Raw genomic sequence first — 19,903 nt, 5'->3', positions numbered from 1 at the left:
CCTGCTGAATAAACACATCCCAGTGCAGTTAGTCAGTGAGTAACCCTCACCCTGCTGAATAATCACATCCCAGTACAGTTACACATCAAGTGGCCCTCACCCTGATGAATAAACAGATTCCAGTGCAGTTAGACAGTGACTAACCCTCATCCTGCTGAATGAACACGTCCCAATACAGTTACACAGTGAGTGATCCACACCTTGCCGAATAAAGACATTTAGGGGAGGCAATGACCTGGTGGTACTATCTCTGGACTGTTAATCCAGAGACCCACACAACATTCTGGGGTTAAAATTGTTTCAGAGATAGTAGGAACTGCAGATGCTGGAGAATCTGAGATAACAAGATGTAGAGTGGATGAACCAAGCAGTATCAGAGGAGCAGGAAGGCTGACGTTTCGGGCCTAGACTCTTCTTCAGAAATGGGGGAGGGGAAGGGGGTTCTGAAATAAATAGGGAGAGAGGGGGAGACGGATAGAAGATGGATAGAGGAGAAGATAGGTGGAGAGGAAACAGACAGGTCAAAGAGGTGGGGATGGAGCCAGTAAAGGTGAGTGTAGGTGGGGAGGTAGGGAGGAGACAGGTCAGTCCAGGGAGGACAGTCAGGTCAAGGGGGCGCCTCCCCTTCTCTCCCTATTTATTTCAGAACCCCCTTCCCCTCCCCCATTTCTGAAGAAGGGTCTAGGCCCGAAACGTCGGCCTTCCTGCTCCTCTGATGCTGCTTGGCCTGCTGTGTTCATCCAGCTCTACCCCTTGTTTTCTAACATTCTGGGGACCTGGGTTCGAATCCCGCCACAGCCGATGTGGAATGTGAATTCAATAAAAACATCTGGAATTAAGAATCTAATGATGACCATGAATCCATTGTCAATTGTTGGAAAAACCACCTGGTTGACTAATGTCCTTTAGGGAAGGAAACTGCTATCCTCACCTGGCCTATATATGACTCCAGATCCACAGCAATGTTGTTGACTCTGAGCTGCTTTCTGGGCAATTAGGGATGAACAATAACTCCTGCCTCGCCAGTGACTTCCTCATCCCGTTAATGAATAAAGGAAAAATAAAGTACATTTTCGCAGTGAGTGACCCTCATCCTGCTGAATAAACGCATCTCAGTATAGATACACAGTGAGTGACCCTCCAAACAAAAGGAAAAAGGAAGCATTTATCGAGGCTGGGAACACACGAAGCAAGGGTGGAATACAAGGAAAGTTTAAAGAAATTTAAGCAAGGAGTCGGGAGGGCTAAAAAGTGTCATGAAAAGTCATTGGCCAACAGGATTAAGGAAAATCCCAAGGCTTTTTATACATATATAAAGAGTAAGAGGGTAGCCAGGCAGAAGGTTGGCCCACTCAAGGACAGGGAAGGGAATTTACGTGTGGAGCCAGAGGAAATGGGTAAGGTATTAAATGAGTACTTTGCATCAGTATTCACCATAGAGAAGGACTTGGTGGATAATGAGTCTGGGGAAGGGTGTGTAGATAGTTTGGGTCATGTTGATATCAAAAGGGAGGAGGTATTGGGGGTTTTGAAAAGCATTAAGGCAGATAACTTCCCAGAGCCTGATGGGATATACCCCATAATACTGAAAGAGGCAATAGAGGACCCAGAGGATTGGAGAATAGCTAATGTTGTTCCTTTGTTTAAGAAAGGTGGCAAGGATAATCCACCTAATTACAGGCCTGTGAGCCTTACATCAGTGGTAGGGAAATTATTGGAGAGGATTCTTCAAGACAGGATTTACTCCCACGTGGAAATAAGTGGGCATATTAGGGAGAGGCAACATGGTTTTGTGAAGGGGAGGTTGTGTCTCACTAACTTTGTTGAGTTTTTTGAGCAAGTGATGAAGATGATGGATGAGAGTAGGGCAGTAGATGTTGTCTACATGGACTTCAGTAAGGCCTTTGACACGGTCCCTCATGGCAGGCTGATACAGAAGGTAAAGCTGCACGGGGTCAGAGGTGAGCTTGCAAGACGGATAAAAAACTGGCTCAGTCATAGAAGACAGAGGGTAGCAGTGGAAGGGAGCGTTTCTGAATGGAGAGCTGTGACTAGTGGCGTTTCTCAGGGATCAGTGTTTGGACTTTTGCTATTTGTAATATATACAAATGATTTGGAGGAGAATGTAACTGGTTTGATTAGTAAGTTTGCCGCTGACACAAAGGTTGGTGAAATTGCGGATAGTGATGAGAACCTTCAAAGGATACAGCAGGATATAGATCGATTGGTGACTTGGGCATAGAGATGGCAGATGGAGTTTAATCTGGAAAAATGTGAGGTAATACACTTTGGAAGTTCTAATCCAGATGGAAAATATACAGTCAATGGCAGAACCTTTAAGAGTACTGAAAAGTGGAGGGATCTGAGTGTACAGATACACAGGTCACTGAAAGTGGATTCACAGGTGGAGAAGGTCATCAACAAGGCATACAGCATGCTTGCCTTCATCGGCCGGGGCACTGAGTTTAAAAATCGGCAGGTAATGTTGCAGCTTTATAGAACCTTAGTTAGGCCGCATTTGGAATATTGTGTTCAATTCTGGTTGCCACACTACCAGAAGGATGTGGTGGCTTTTAGTGGGTAAAGAAAAGATTTACCAGGATGTTGCCTGGTATGGAGGGCGTTAGCTATGAGGAGAGATTGGAGAAACTTGGGTTGTTCTCACTGGAACGACGGGGCTTTAGGGGTGACCTGACAGAGGTCTACAAGATTATGAAGGGCATGGACAGAGTGGACAGTCAGAAGCTTTTTCCCAGGGTGGAAGAGTCAGTTACCAGGGGCCATGGGTTTAAGGTTCGAGGGACAAAGTTTAAAGGTGATGTACGAGGCAAGTTTTTTACACAGAGAGTGGTGGGTGCCTGGAACTTGCTGCCGGGGGAGGTAGTGGAAGCAGATACTATAGTGATTTTTAAAGGGCGTCTTGACAAATACACAATTAGGATGAGAATAGAGGGATACGAGCCCCAGAACAACATAAGAACATAAGAACTAGGAGCAGGAGTAGGCCATCTGGCCCCTCAAGCCTGCCCTGCCATTTAATAAGATCATGGCTGATATTTTTGAGACACAGCTCCACTTACCCGCCCACTCAACATAACCCTTAATTCCTTTACTGTTCAAAAATTTATCTAGCCTTGCCTTAAAAACATTCAGCGAGGTAGCTTCAACCGCTTCACTGGGCAGGGAATTCCACAGATTCACAACCCTTTGGGTGAAGATGTTCCTCCTGACCTCAGTCCTACATCTGTTTCCCTTTATTTTGAGGCGATGCCCTCTAGTCCTAGATTCACCTGCTAGCGGAAACAACCTCCCTGCCTCCACCTTATCTATTCCCTTCATAATCTTATATGTTTCTATAAGATCCCCCCTCATTCTTCTGAATTCCAATGAGTATAATCCCAGTCTACTCAGTCTCTCCTCATAATCCAACCCTCTCAACTCTGGAATCAACCGAGTGAATCCCCTCTGCACCCCCTCCAGTGCTAGTATATCTCTTCTCAAGTAAGGAGACCAAAACTGCACATAGTACTCCAGGTGTGGCCTCACCAGGACCCTATACAGCTGCAGCATAGCCTCCCTGTTTTTAAACTCCATCCCTCTAGCAATGGCAGACAAAATTCCATTTGTCTTTTTAATTACCTGCTGCACCTGCAATCCTACTTTTAGCGATTCATGCACAAGGACACCCAAGTCCCTCTGCACAGCAGCGTGCTGCAATTTTTTACCATTTAAAACATAGTCCATTTTGCTGTTATTCCGACCAAAATGGATGACCTCACACTTATCAACATTTAGGGTAGGGGGTTTTAGTTGTGACGGGCAGCATTTTGGTGCAGGCTGGCAGTGCCGAAGGGCCTGTTCCTGTACTGTAACTATCTTTGTTCGTTGTTCTTGGTCTTCATATACAGCGAGTGACCCTCACCCTGCTAAAAAAAAAATCCCAGTACAGTTACACAGTGAGTGATCCTCATCCTTCCGAAAAAAACACGTCCCAGTGTAGATATACAGTCAGTGGCCCTTACCTGCTGAATAAACACATCCCAGCACAGTTAAAAAGTGAGTGACCCTCACTGTGCTGACTAAACACGTCAGTATAGATACACAGTGAGTGATCCTCACACTGCTGAATAAACACATCCCAGTACCGTTAAACAATGCGGGACCCTCACCCTGCTGAATAATCACATGTCAGTGCAGATACACAGTGAGTGATCCTAACCCTGCTGAATTAGTACATCCCAGGACAGTTCACAGTGAGTGATCCTCACGTTGCTGAGTAAACACATCCCAGTACAGTTACACAGTGAGTGACCCTCACCCTGCTGAATAAACACATCCCAGTACAGTTACACAGTGAGTGACCCTCACCCTGCTGAATAAACACATTCCTGTACAGTTACACAGTGAGTGACCCTTACCCTGCTGAATAAACACATCCCTGTACAGTTACACAGTGAGTGACACTCACTCAGCTGAATAAACACATCCCAGTACAGGTACACAGTGAGTGACCCTCACCCTGCTGAATAAACACATCCCTGTACAGGTACACAGTGAGTGACCCTTACCCTGCTGAATAAACACATCCCTGTACAGTTACACAGTGAGTGACACTCACTCAGCTGAATAAACACATCCCAGTACATTTACACAGTAAGTAACCATTACCCTGCTGAATAAGCATATTCCAGTCCAGTTAAACAGTGAGTGACCTTTACACTGCTGATTAAGCACATCGCAGGGCAGTTACACAGTGAGTGACCCTCACCCTGCTGAACAAACATGTCAATACAGATACACAGTGAGTGACGCTCATACTGCTGAATAAACACATCCCAGAACAGTTACAGGGTGAGTGACCCTCACCCAGCTAAATAAACACATCCCATTTTAGATACAGATATAACACAGTGTGGAGCTGGAGAAACACAGCAGGCCAGGCAGCATTAGAGGAGCAGGAAAGCTGACGTTTTGGGTCGGGACCTTTCTTCAGAAATGGGGGAGGGGGAAGGGAGATCTGTAATAAATTGAGAGAAGAGGGGTGGGGCTGCGGAAGGTAGGTGGGATGGTGATAAGTGAGTGTGGCTAGGCGGTGGTGGAGATTGGTCAGTGAGGTGGGAGAAGCAGATAGGTGGGAGAGAAGATGGAGAGGTTGTGTAAGGTCAAGGAAGCGGGGATGAGAGGGAGGGTTGGTCATGGGGTGAGGCCAATGGTGGGGAGATTTTGAAACTGGTAAAGTCCACATTGAGACCGTTGGGTTGTAGGCTCCCAAGGCGGAATATGAAGTGCTGTTCCTCCAGTTTCCGGGTGGAGTCATTGTGACACGGGAGGAGGCTCAGCATTGACATGTCATCCAGGGAGTGGGAGGGTGAGCTAAAGTGGTTTGCGACTGGGAGGTTGTTGTCAGTTGTTGCGAAGAGAGTGCAGGTGCTCACCAATGTACAGGAGGCCACATCAGGAGCAGCTCCACACTGTGTTATCTCTGACTCCAGCATCAGCAGTTCTTACTATCCCATTTTAGACACACACTGAGTGACCCACACCTCTTGAAAATACACATCCCGGTAAAGTTACACAGTGAGTGACCCTTATCTTTCTGAATAAATACATCCCAGGACAGTTAGACAATGAGTGACCCTCACCATGCTGAATAAACACATTGCAGTACATTAACACAGTGAGCAACCCTCACCCTGCTGCATAAAACCTCACAATGCTGAATAAACACATCCCATTATATTTACTCAGTGAGTGACCCTCACCCTGCTAAATAAACACATTTCAGTACAGATGCACTGTTAGTGACCCTCACCTTGCTGAATAAACACATCCCTATACTGTTACACAGCTAGAGACCCTCACCCTGCTGAATAAACACATCCCTGTATAGTTACACAGCGAGTGACTCTTACTTTGCAGAATAAACACATCCCAGTACAGATACACATTGAGTGACCGTCACCCTGCTGAAAATACACATCCCAGTACAGTTACACAATGAGTGACCCTCACACTGCTGAATAAACACATCCCATTACATTTACTCAGTGAGTGACCCTCACCCTGCCGAATAAACACATCCCAGTGCAGTTACACAGTAAGTAGCCCTCACCCTGCGGAATAAACACATCCTAGTACAGTTACACAGTGAGTGACTGTTACCCTGCTGAATAAATATATTTCAGTACAGTTACACAGTGAGTAATCGTCACCCTGCTGAATAATCACATCCCAATACATTTACACAGTGAGTGTTCCTGCCGAGGTAACATTACTTAAATTCGGGTTTCACTAGGGTGTGTAAAATCCTGAGAAGGAATTGTCAGTTTCTTTACCTGAGTCCTGAGCAGGTGCTTGCAGAGACCTGGGATCCAGGAAATCTTCTCATAGATCCCACATAGTAACAGCGATACTGTAGAAAGATGGGCACATCTCTATATTAAACCTCCTCACACTGACAATATCACAAGAGATCACACTGACCACAATTCTGCTCTGTGTTAAATGGACCATCTTTGCGGTGCAGTAAAGCCACTGAACCAATGTCAGAGAATTGAGACAGTGGTTGCTGGTTGAATAAGCTGGGAGCGAGATACAATTAGGGTGACAAAGCACGCCAAAGTTAATTGTCAGAGGGTGCTAATTATCATCATCTACCCAGAGCTATGCTCCACAAATGTGAGATCAAGTCATTGAGTCATACAACATGGAAACAGACCCTTCAATCCAACTCGTCCAATGAATCAAAGGATTGTTCGCATTTCTGTTCAGATAATCATTTACAGTCCTCTTGAATGCCTCAGTTGAACTTGCCTCCAACACATTTCCACACAGTGAATTCCAAAATCACTTGCTGCTTCAAACTATTTTTCTCTCACTGTGCATTTGCTACTTTTGTAAGACATTTCAAAATTGTGTGTTCTGGTTTTAATCCTTTCACAAGGGAGAAGGACTTCTCACTATCTACTCTATCTGGACCTCCCACGATGTGAAAAATTCCTCCCATGGAAAGCAATTCAAATATCTCCAATCTTTACCCCATTGCTGAAGTGTCCCATCCTGGTCACTATGATGAGTAGCAAATATCATTCACACAACACAAGTACTAGGTAATGACCATTCCCAACAAGAGAGAATTCAATCATCATCCCTTGGCATTCAATGGTGTTACCATCACTGAATCCCCCACTCTCAACATCCTGGGGGTTACCATTGACCAGACACTGACCCGGATATGCCACATAAACACAGTGGCTCTCAGAGCCAGTCAGAGACTAGGAATACTGCAACAAGTAACTCATCTGAGTCTCCAAAGACTGTCCACCATCTACAAGGCACAAGTCAGGAGTGTGATGGAATACTCCCCACTTGCCCGGGTGGGTGCAGCCCCAACAACACTCAAAAAGCTTGACACCATCCAGGTCAAAGCAGCCCGCTTGATTGGCACCACATCCACAAGCATCCTCTCCCTCCACCACCGATGCTCAGTAACAGCAGTGTGTACTATCTACAAGATGCACTGCAGAAATTCACCAAAGATTCTTAGACAGCCACTTCTGTCTCGACCAAGGGCAGCAGATATACGGGAACACCGCCCCCCTGCAAGTTCCCCTTCAAGCCACTCATCATCCTGAATTAGAAATATATCACTGTTCTTTCACTGTTGCTGGGTCAAGATACTGGAATTCTCTCCCCAACAGCATTGTTGTTGACTCTACACCCCAAGGACTGTACCTTCTCCAGGACTGTTAGGGATGGACAATAAATTCTGGCATAGCCAGTTATGCTCACATTCTGTGAATGAATAAATAAAAGTCCTCAATATTGGTACCTGTTGCACTCCAGTCATTATGTCTTGCCAACCTAAAAATGATCCATTTATGCCTTCTGATATTCAACTAATCTCCTATCGATACCAACATGTTACTCCTGAAAGAATAAGTTTTTTTTGACATGAATCGAAAGAGGGGATGATTTGATTTCCCCACAATCCAATGCCAATTAAGATCCAAGTGGCTGATGATGGTCCCTCTGCTGCTCCTGCGTGTTGGTGGTGGAGGGGGAATGTTGAAAGTGGTTGATGAGGCACCAATAAAACAGGCTGCTTTATCCCAGATGATGATGCACAATAAGCTCTGGTTATGTCTGAGCTGCAACCCTCCAGGAAAACCCCAGCTCTTATCTTTCCAAGCAAAAGCCAAAACGTTGTGATGCCAATAACCTATGCACCGGACGGCTGAGGTAGAAATAGCAGGAACAGGAAAGAGAAACAAAGATTGACAGTTATCCCTTTAAAAATTAATGCATTCTCACCATTCCACTGTCTGTCTCTGTCACCAGAGTCCCATTGGAATCATAGTGCGACACCTGGAACCCTCTGGGCAAGAGGAATCTGTGGGAAAAAACAGAACGAAAGTGAACGGCACACTGCTCTGTTGATGAAAAATATGTACTTTCTGAGATATATTAATAATCTGTGTCTTGAAGTTCAGGCTTGCAGATGATACTAAACTTGGAAGAATTGTAAACTGTGAGTAGGATACTCCAAAAGGACATTAACAAGTTGAAGTGGGGTGTAAGTGGCAGACGAAGTTCAATGCATAAAACTGTGAGGTGAAGCACTTTAGTTGGGAGAACATTGAAAGACAATATAAAATGGGGGTGAGTACAATTCTAAATGAGATGCAGGAGCAGAGGGAGCTGGGTGTCTCTGTGCAGAGATCATTGAAGGCAGCAAGACAGGTGGAGAGAGCAGTTAATAAAACACACACACTATCCTTAACCTTGTTAACAGAGACATAGAGTACAAGAGAAAGGAGGTGATTTTGAACTTGTATGAGATACTTGTTAGACCTCAGCTGGAGTACTGTGTACAGTTGTGGGCACGACAATATAAGAAAGATGAGAACGTACTGGAGGGAGAGTACAGAAGAGACTTACACAAATGGTTCCAAGAATGAGAAGCTTCAGGCACGAGGATAGCTTGAAGAAGTTGGAACTGCTCTCCTTGGAGAGAAGAAGGCTGAGGGGGAAATCTGACAGAGGTTTTCAAAATCATGAGCGGGGCGGGACAGATTACAGAGGGAGAAATTGTTCCTGCTTGAAAAAGCAACAAGAACTGGAGGACATGCATTTAAAGCGGTTTTCATGCGAAGGAAGGTTCACATAAGGAAAACATTTCCTTAAGGATCAGCAAGGTTGCCTAAGTGTGGAGATGGAGTAGACGCTAAATGAGTATTTTGCATCAGTGTTTACTGTAGAGAAGGATGTGGAAGCTAGAGAACTTGGGGTAATAAATAGCAACGTCTTGAAAAATGTCCATATTTCATGGAGGAGGTACTGGATGTCTTAAAATGCGAAAAGGTGGATAAATCCCTGGGACCTGATCAGGTGTACACAAGAACTCTTTGGGAAGTTAGGGAAGTGAGTGCTGGAAATCTTGCTGAGATTGTTGTATCATTAATAGCCACAGGTGAGGTGCCAGAAGACTAGATGTTGGCTAATGTGGTGCCACTATTTAAGACAAGTGCTATGGAGAAGTTAGGGAACTATAGACAGATGAACCTAACATCGGTGGTGGGCAAGTTGTTGGAGGGAATCCAGAAGGACAGGATTTACACATATTTGGAAAGGCAAGAACAGATTACGGATAGTCAACGTAGCCTTATGCTTGGGAAATCATGCCTCACTAACTTGCTTGAAGTTTTTTGAAGAAGTAACAAAAAGGATTCACGAAGGCAGAGTGGTGGACTTGATCTATACAGTCCACAGTAAGGCGGTTGACAAGGTTCCTCATGGTACAATGGTTAGCAAGATTAGATCACACAGAATACAGGGCAAACTTGCTGTTTGGAAATAGAACTGGCTCGAAGATAGGAGACAGAGGGTGGTGGTGGAGGATTGCCTTTCAGACTGCAGGCCTGTGACCAGCAATGTGCCACAGGGATTGGCGCCATGTCTACTGCTTTTTGTCATTTATATAAATGATTTGGATGTGAACATAGGAAGTATGGTTTGTAAGTTTGCAGGTGACACTAAAATTGGTGGTGTAGTGCGCCGTGAAGAAGGTTACATCAGAGTACAACGGGACATTGATCAGATGGGCCAATGTGTCAGGGAATGGCAGATGGAGAATAATTTAGATAAATGTGCGGTGCTGCATTTTGGAAAGGCAACACAAGACAGGACTTAATGCTAAGGTCCTGGGCAGAGTTGCTGAACAAAGGGGCCTTGGATTGCAGGTTCATAGTTCCTTGAAAGTGGAGTTGCAGGTAAATAGGGTAGTGAAGAAGGGTTTTCGTATGCATGCCTTTATTAGCCAGTATATTGAGTGTAGGAGTTGGGAGGTCATGTTGCAGCTATACAGGACATTGGTTAGGCCACTTTTGGAATACTGCATGCAATTCTGGATTCCCTGCTTTGGCAAAGACATTGTGGAACTTGAAAAGGTTCAGAAAAGATTCACAAAGATGTTGCCAGGGTTGGAGGGTTTGAGCTATAGGAAGAGGCTGATTAGGCTGCGGCTATTTTCCCTGGAGCATTGGAGACTGAGGGGTGACCTTACAGAAGTTTATAAAATCATGAGGGGCATGGGCAGAGTGAATAGCCAAGGTCTTTTCCCCAGTGTAGAGGAGTCCAAAGCTACACGGCATAGAGTCTAGGGAGGATATTCCTGATGGTGGGTGTGTCCAGGATGAGGGATCACAGTCTAAGATCATTGAGGGTAGACAGAGATGTAAGACAGAGATGAGGAGACATTTCTTCACCCAAAGAGTGGTGAGCCTGTGGAATTCATTAACACAGGAAGTAGTTGATGCCAAAACATTGAACATATTCAAGTAGTGGCTAGATATAGTACTTGGGGCGAATGGGATCAAAGGTTATGGGGAGAAAACAGGGTTAGGCTATTGAGCTGGATGATCAGCCATGATCGTGATGAATGGTGGAGCAGGCTCGAAGGGCTGAATGGCCTCCTCCTGCACCTATCCTCTATATCTCTATGAGTCATAGAGATATACAGCATGAGAATAGACCCTTCGGTCCAACTAGGCCATGCAGACTAGCTATCCTAAATAAATCTAGTCCCACTTGCCAGCATTTGGCCCATATTCCTCTAAACCCTTCCTATTCGTATACCCATCCAGATGCCTTTTAAATGTTGTAATTGTACCAGCCTCCACCACTTCCTCTGGTAGATCATTCCACACACGCAACACCTCTGCGTGAAAACATTGCCCCCTTGGTCGCTTTTAAATCTTTCCCCTCTCACCTTAAACCTATGCCTTCTAGTTTTGCACTCCCCCGCCCTGGGGAAAAGTCCTTGTCTATTTACCCTATCCATGCCCCTCATGATTTTATAAACCTCTTAAAGAGAGTATGAAGGCAGTACGAGTACACTTAAGAGGGAAATCAGGAGAGAAAGTAGGAGACATGAGATAGCTTCAGCCTCTGACACTTCAAGGAAAATAGCCCCAACCTCTTTGTATACCTCAAACTGACCAGCATCCTTGTAAATTTTTTCTGAACCCTTTTAAGTATCACAACATCCTTCCTATAGTAGGAAGAGCAGAATTGCATACAGCATTCCACAAGTGGCCTAACCAATGTTCTGTACAGATACAACATGACCTCCTGACTCCCATGCTCAATGCACTGACCAATAAAGGCAAGCATGCCAAACCGCTTCTTCACTATCCTATCTATCTGTGACTTTTATTATTATTTATTTATTTCTCCGCATTCTCTATCTTCCATATCCTTCTCCACAGTAAACACTGATGCAAAACAATGGTTTAGTATCTCCCCCATCTCCTGCTCTTCCATACATAGGCAGCTTTGCTGATCTTTAAGGCTTCCCATTGTCTCCCTAGTTTCCTTTTTTCCTTAATGTATTTGTAGAATCCCTTTGGATTCTCTTCAACTCGCTTTGTCAAACGTAACTCATGCCCCCTTTTTGCCCTCCTCATTTCCCTTTTAAGTATACTCCTACTGTCTTCCTCCTCTTCTAGGGATTCACTCGATCTCTGTTGTCTATAGGGTTAGAGGGATATGGGCCAAATGTTGGAAAAAGGGACTAGATTAATTTAGGATATCTAGTCGGCATGGATGAGTTGGACCAAAGGGTCTGTTTCTGTGCTGTACATCCATACGACTCTATGACACAGCAAGTAGTTTGGGTACAGAATATAATGTCTGAAAATGTGGTAGAGGCATTCAAGAGGACATTGGATTGTTATTTGGATGAAAATAATGCGCAAGAGGGTGGGGAGAAAGCACAATTTTGGCTGTAGATCCTGCTACTCATACAATGAGCAGACATCAATGGCCTCTTTTTGCACTCCAGGAATTCTGATTCTGTGGCCCTAAAGCCCACATCATCCTGTCTCAGAAATATATCACTGTTCCTTCAGTGTCACTGTGTGAAAATCCTGGAATTCCCTCCCTAAGGGCATTATGTGGGAATCCTATTCAGCATAGAATGACCACCTTCTCCTGAGCAATGAGGGACAGGTAATAAACTCTGGCCCAGCCAGTGACCCCACAGCCTGTGAAAGAATAAAGAAAGCGAAACAGCAGAATGCTGCTGAGTTATCAATAGAAAAATTACTTGATGCCAAACCAAGTCTTCATGTACCTCGAGCAGAGCAATCTTCTCCATAAGATTTTAATCTTCGAAAGAACAACAATCATTCTCAGATTGTTAGTCTTCCATTTTGAAAACACGTCTTTTGGAACATGCATATAAAGATACAAGTTGGGTGACTGAGTACTATTTTTATCACTTGTAGTTTGTAGTGTCTTATTTTTCAAGGATATAACTAGTTGATAAGGGAGGGCTCATGCATGTGGTTTACTTGGACTTGCTGAAGGCTCACAAAAAAGAAATGTATGTAAACTTAGAGTTCATGGATTGGGAGCAGTGGCATACCGCATGGAAACAGGCCCTTTGGCTAGTCTGCTGACATGGATAGAGAAGTGGTTGGCAAGCAGATCACTTTTGGGTCATTTTCTAAGTGGCAGCCTGTGACTATTGGAGAACTGCAGGGATCAGTGCTATTCACAATATATATTAATGATTTAGATGAGGGAACAAAATGTAATTTCTCTAGTTTGCAGATGACACAAAGCTGGTTGGGAGATAAGCTGCGGGGAGGATACAGAGGTGCTTCCGCGAGATTCACACAAGTTGAGTGAATGGGTAAATGCATGGCAGATGCAGTAAAATGTGGATAAATGTCAGGTTATCCCCTTTGGTAACAAAAACAGAGAGGCAGATTATAGGGCAGGACAATTAATGGTAGGGTCCTGGGGAGTGTTGTCAAAAAGAAAAACCTGGGGGAGCAGGTACATTGTTCCTTGAAAGTGGTGTCACAGGTAGACAGGGTGGAGAAGAAGGCATTTGGCATGCTTGCCTTTATTGGTCAGAGCACTGAGTACAGCAGTTGGGACATCATGTTGAGCCTGTACAAAACATTGGTAAGGCCACATTTGGAATACTGCGCACAATTCTGGTTGCCCTGCTATAGGAAGGCTGTTTTTGTTGTCTTTATTCATTCACGGGATGAGGTTGTTGTTGGCTAGGCAGCATTTATTGCCCATCCCTAATTGCTCAGAGGGCAGTTAAGAGTCAACCACATTGCTGTGGGTCTGGAGTCACATGTAGGCCAGACCAGGTAAGGATGGCAATTTCCTTCCCTAAAGGACAATAGTGAACCAGGTGGGTTTTTCTGACAATCAACAAGGACTCATGGTCATTACCGGATTCTTAATTCCTAATATTTACTGAATTCAAATTCCACCATCTGCCATAGCGGGATTCGAACCCAGGTCTCCAGAACATTATCTGGGTCTCTGGATTAACAGTCCAGTGGTAATACCACTAGGTCATCGCCTTTCCAGTTATTAAGTTGGAAAGAGTGTAAAAAAGATTTATAAGGATGATAGGTTAAGTAAGTGGGCAACAAGTTGGCAAATGGAGTGGGAAAATGTGAAGTTGTTCATTTTGGAACAGAAAACAAAAGAACAGAATATTAATTAAATGGAGACTAACCTATGAAAGCTGCAACACAAAGGGACTGGGAGAGGGGACCTTGTGCAGGAAGCACAGAAAGCTAGACACAGCGGCAGCAAGTAATCAGGAGAATTAATGGAATGTTGGCCCTTATTTCAAGGGGGTTAGACAAAAGAGTGGGGAAATCTTACTGCAAATGCACATGGTGCTAGTGAGACCACATCTGGAATACCGTGAGCAGTATTGGTTCCCTTTCCTTAATTAAGATATCCTTTCATTGGAGGCAGTTCAGAGCAGGTTCACGAGAATGATCTCGATAAAGGGTCTGTCTTCTGAGCAAAGGCTAAACAGGTTGGGACCCGACTCACTGGAGTTTAGAAAAATGAGAGGTGAAGTCATTGAAACATATCAGATTCTTAAGGGCTTGACAGTGCAAATACTGAGAGGATACATCCCCTCAGTCTAGGACTAGAGGGAATAGTCTCAAAATAGAGGGGCAACAGACTGAGATGAACAGGAAGTTCTTCTCTCAGAGAGTTGTAAGTCTTTGGAACTCCTTGCCACAGACAGCTGTGGGGACAGAATCCTCGTGTATAATTAAGGCTGAGATTGATTCTTGATCAGCCGGGGAATCAAGGATTATGGGGACAGGGCGGGAAAGTGGATGTGAGGAATGTTGGATCAGCCATAATGTATTGAATGGTGGAGCAGACTCAAGGGGCTGAAAAATTTATGGTCTTATTGTCATATTTCACAGAAACCGATAAAATTCTGACAGGACTAGGCTAGGTAAACACATGGTGGTTATTCCCGAAGATTGGGCAGTTCAGAACCAGAGGTCACAGTCTAAGGATTTGGGGTAGGCCATTTTGATTTGATTTGATTTATTATTGTCACATGTACCAAGACACAGTGAAAAGTATTTTTTTGCATGCTATCCAGACAAATCATACCTTACATAAGTACATCAGGGTAATAGAACAGAATACAGAATATAGTGGTATAGCTGTAGAGAAGGTGCAGAGAAAGATCAATTCTAATATATGAGAGGTTCGTTCATAAGTCTGATAACAATGGGGAAGAAGCTGTTCTTAAATTGGCGTGGCAGCTGCAGCAGGCCGAGTGCTGAATGGCGGCTACTCCCAGCAGTCAGAGGCGGAGGTGGCAGTGGCAGTAGGGATGTCCTCCTGTGTCTGAGGTTAGTGGCAGCAGCAGCGGAAAAGAGCCTCCAGTGGTTAGAGGTAGCAGCAGCCTTTTCAAGATGGCAGCTCGCCAAGGCAATATGGAGTCATAGACTCATACAACATGGAAACAGATCCTTCAGTCCAAACAGTCCATTCCCAACATAATCCCAAGTTAAACAAGTCCCACCTGCCTGCTCCTGGCCCATATCTCTCTAAACCCTTCCTGTTTTTTAAACTTTGGAATTGTGCCCACATTCATCATTTCCTCAGGAAGTTCATTCCACAGAAGTTCATTTCACACACAAACTCTCTCTCACCTTAAAAATGTGCCCCCTAGTCTTGCAATCCCCCATCCTAGGGAAAAGACAACCACCATTAATTCTATCTATATCTCTCATAATTTTATAAACTTCTATAAAGTTGCATCTGAACCTCCTACGCTCCAGTGAAAAAAGTCCCAGCCTACCCAGCCTTTCTTTATAACTCAAACATTCCATACTCAGCAACATCCTGAAACTTTTGAACTCTCTCCAGCTTAATAATATCCTTCCTATAACTGGGCAATCAGAATTGGACACAATATTCCAGAAGAGGCCTCACCGATGTCCTATACAACCTCAACATAACGTCCCAACTCTTACACTGAAAGGTCTGAGCAATGAAGGCAAGCTTGCCAAACACGTTTTTAACCATCCTGTCTACAAACAACACAAATGTTAAAGAATTATGTACCTGCACCCTAGGTCCCTCTGTTCTACAACACCACCCAAGGCCCTATCATTAATTGTATAAGCCCTACCCTTGTTTGTTGTACCAAAATGCAATACCTCTCATTTAACTTTATTGGATGACATCTGCCATTTTTCACCCCATTGACCAATTTGATCAAGATCCTTTCAAAATCTTAGAACACCTTCTTCACTGCTTACATTGTCACCAGTTTTGGTGGCGTCTGCAAACTTACTAACTGTGCCTTCTATATTCTTATAGAATCATAGGATCCTTACAGTGTGGAAACAGGCCGATTGGTCTAACAAGTCCACACCGCCCCTCCGAAGAGCATCCCACCCAGACCCATCCCCCTTCCCTTTCCCAACAGCCCTGCATTTCCCATGGCTAATCCACCTAACTTACACATCCCTGGACACTACGGGCAATTTAGCATGGCAATCCACCTAACATGCACATCTTTGGGCTGTGGGAGGGAACCAGAGCACCTGGCAGAAACCCATGCAGACACGGGGAGAATGTGCAAACTCAACACAGACAGTTGCCTGAGGGTGGAATCAAACTCAGGTCCCTGGCGCTGTGAGGCAGCAGTGCTAACCACCGAGCCACTGTGCCACACCTAAACAATCAGAAATCAATCATCTCCTCCTCCAAGAGATCTGCAGCCATATTTCTTTTGGGCCTCTCTTGCAGAGATCCACAGATCCCTTCCTCCAACTCTTTTCTGAAGTCCTTTCTCCTTTCACATCTGAAGTGCTCTTCCAATCACAACATGGAGATTTTCCTACAGAGAACTGCGCCAATGTCCATCTGTGGTCCACAGCCATAATTCCCTGCAGAGCTTTGTAGCCCTTCTCCACTACTGCAGAAAAACATTCAAATCTTTTTCTTCTTCCTCCACAGAACTGTTGCTCCTTCAAGTACACATCCTTCTTATACTCTGGCCTTCAAGGAAGAAAGAGTTGTTGTACCACTAGAGATTAGTACCCTTCCTCCTCAGACCAGCAGCCCTTTGTTTCCATTTAAAAATGAACTAATTTCTGCCATGCTGTCTTCCTACAGTTTAGCTCTAAAAGCAGGAAGATTTATTACATTTTGATATTTACCAAGCGGAAAGGACTTATTTTAAACAAAAACTATGAACAGCTGAAGGGAAGCATACTGACAAAAATTTAATCAAAGGAACAGGATCAGGCTAATCAGCTCCTTTGTTTTCCTCTACTTTATTAGATCATACTTGATCTGTACCTCACCTTCATTTTTACTCAATCTTTTGATATACTGACATTACAAAAATATATTGAGCTCAGTCTTGAAAATTTCAATAATCCCACTATCCACAGCCTTTAAGTAGTTCCAGATTTCACTATCTTTGTATAAAATGTCCTTTCTGGTGTTACTCATAGGTGGGATAGTTCCAAGTTAAAGATTGCACATTCTTGGTCTGGATTCCTTGGTCAAAAATAGTCTCGTCATAGCTACCCCTATTCTCATCACAGTACTACTCAACCTTCTAAAGTGAAGGCAGCTTGTCTTCAATTTCACCCTCTAAATCCCAGCATTATTCTCATCTAAATCATTCAGATAAATGACAAACAAAAGACGATCCAGAATCAATCCTTGTGGAGCACCGCTGGTCACAGGCCTCCAGTTGGAAAAGTAACCCTCCATCATCACTCTGTGACTCCTGACATTAAGCCAATTATGTATCCAATTGGCAAGCTCACCCTGAATCGCATGTAACCTAATTTTACTAACTAGTCAACCATGAGGAACCTTGTTGAAGGCTTTCCTAAATTCCAAGTAAACAATGTCTACTGCTCTGCTCTTGGGGGAGGGCAGCTGGAGTGAGATTTTGGGCAAGACGGCAGTGGCAGCCTGGTCTGGCAGTGGAGCTAGGGACTCCTGGTTGCAGTAGGCCCAGAACGGGGACTCCTGGCATTACTGAGGTGGCAGTGGAGCCAGGAACACCTGGTTGCTGGGCAAGTGTGGATTTGGCATCGGACCTGGCATTGGCATCAGTGGCAAGGTTGGCCCAGTGGCGACGAGATGACGCCTAAACAGTGCTGACTCATATACTGGTGGATTTTGTGCAGGCAGCAGTAGGTGGTGGTAAGCCGGCTCAGGGCTCAGGACTCTCTTTCAGTTAGATATTTTGTCATTTTTATTCTTAAACTATTCAAAATGGCACCGGATTGTGGGAACTGGGGGATGCAATGGCCAAATGGTATTGTCGCTGGACTATTAATCAAGAGACCCAGATAATGTTCTGGGGACCTGGGTTCAAATCCTGCTACAGCAGATGGTGGAATTTGAATTCCATCCCTAATTGCCCAGAGGGCAGTTCAGAGTCAACCACATTGCTGTGGGTTTGAAGTCACATGTAGGCCAGACCAGGTAAGGATGGCAGTTTCCTTCCCAAAAGGACATTAGTCAACCAGATGGATTTTTCCAACAGTTGGCAATGGATTCACAGTCATCATTAGACTTTTAATTCCAGATATTTAATGCTGCCTGGCCAGTGACACCCTCATCCCATGAATGAATAGAGAAAAAAAAGCTTTTCACTGTATTTTACTGTAAAATGCAAGTGACAATAAATAAATCGTTTCTTAAGAGGCATTGGTGCACTTTATTGACAGTAGCATCGACATAGATGGACCAGAACAGATTGTTAGTACATATAATATAAATCATAAATCATATAAATCAAATCAAATCATTTCAGACTGAGATGAGGAGAAATTTCTTCAGAGAGTGGTGAGTCTGTTGAATTCACTGCCACAGGAAATGGTTGAGGACAAAGCATTTATTGTTTTCAAGTGATAGTAGGAACTGCAGATGCTGGAGAATCTGAGATAACAAGGTGTAGAGCTGGATGAACACAGCAGGCCAAGCAGCATCAGAGGAGCAGGAAGGCTGATGTTTCGGGTCTAGACCCTTCTTCAGAAATGGGGGAGGGGAGGGGGATTCTGAAATAAATAGGGAGAGAGGGGGAGGCCGATAGAAGATGGATAGAGGAGAAGATAGGTGGAGAGGACACACACAGGTCAAAGAGGCGGGGATGGAGCCAGTAAAGGTGAGTGTAGGTGGGGAGTTAGGGAGGAGATAGGTCAGTCCAGGGAGGACAGACAGGTCAAGGGGGCAGGATGAGGCTGGTAGGTAGGAGATGGGGTGGAGCTTGAGGTGGGAGGAGGGGAGAGGTGGGAGGAAGGACAGGTTATGGAGGTGGGGACAAACTGGGCTGGTTTTGGGATGCAGTCGGGGGAGGGGAGATTTTGAAGCTTGTGAAGTCCACATTGATACCATTGGGCTGCAGGGTTTCCAAGCGGAATATGAGTTGCTGCTCCTGCAACCTTCAGGTGGCATCGTTGTGGCACTGCAGGAGGCCCAGGATGGACATGTTATCTGAGGAGTGGGAGGGGTGTTGAAATGGTTCGCGACTGGGAGGTGCAGTTGTTTGTTGCGAACTGAGCGTAGGTGTTCCACAAAGTGGTCCCCAAGCTTCCGTTTGGTTTCCCCGATGTAGAGGAGGCCACAATTGTTCTCAAGTGGTGGTTAGATATAGTTGTTAGGGCTAAAGGGATCAATAGATATGGGAAGGAAGTAGGAACAGGGGACTGACTTGGATAATCAGCCATGCTCATGTTGAATGATGGACTTGTGTTACAGAATTTTTTCCACCCCTGTTCCAGTATGGTTACAACCCTGTCATCTACACGTCAATGTGGAAAATGGAAAATTGCCAAGCTATGTCCTGTAAAAGCAGGACAAATACAACCTGGCCAATGACCGCCGCATCAGTCTGCTCTCAATCATCAGTAAAGTGATGGAAGGTGTCATCAACTGTGCTATCAAGCAGCACATGCTCAGCAATAACCTGCTCAGTGACAGTGGATTGGTGATAGAGCTGTTTAATAATGTAACACAGGCACAGTGGATTGGTGATAGAGCTGTGTTAATGTAACACAGACACAGT

General features: G+C 44.6%; 1 protein-coding gene across 1 annotated transcript in view; it reads right to left on the bottom strand.

Annotated features, from left to right (window-relative positions):
- LOC125483690 (disintegrin and metalloproteinase domain-containing protein 12-like) overlaps positions 1–19,903 on the bottom strand; it is a 191,229-nt gene that overhangs the window by 151,505 nt on the left and 19,821 nt on the right. Inside the window, exons 4-5 of the mRNA XM_048599959.1 lie at positions 8,314–8,392; positions 6,336–6,412 (exon numbers count right to left, since the gene is read on the bottom strand). Of these exons, the coding sequence (XP_048455916.1) occupies positions 6,336–6,412; positions 8,314–8,392 (156 nt within the window). The remainder of the gene's footprint in view (positions 1–6,335; positions 6,413–8,313; positions 8,393–19,903) is intronic.

This window comes from Rhincodon typus, chromosome 1 (genome assembly GCF_021869965.1).
Source record: "Rhincodon typus isolate 14 chromosome 1, sRhiTyp1.1, whole genome shotgun sequence".
NCBI lineage: Eukaryota > Metazoa > Chordata > Chondrichthyes > Orectolobiformes > Rhincodontidae > Rhincodon > Rhincodon typus.
Note: the sequence above shows the minus strand (reverse complement) of the source record. Positions and strands in the feature narration are given on the sequence as shown.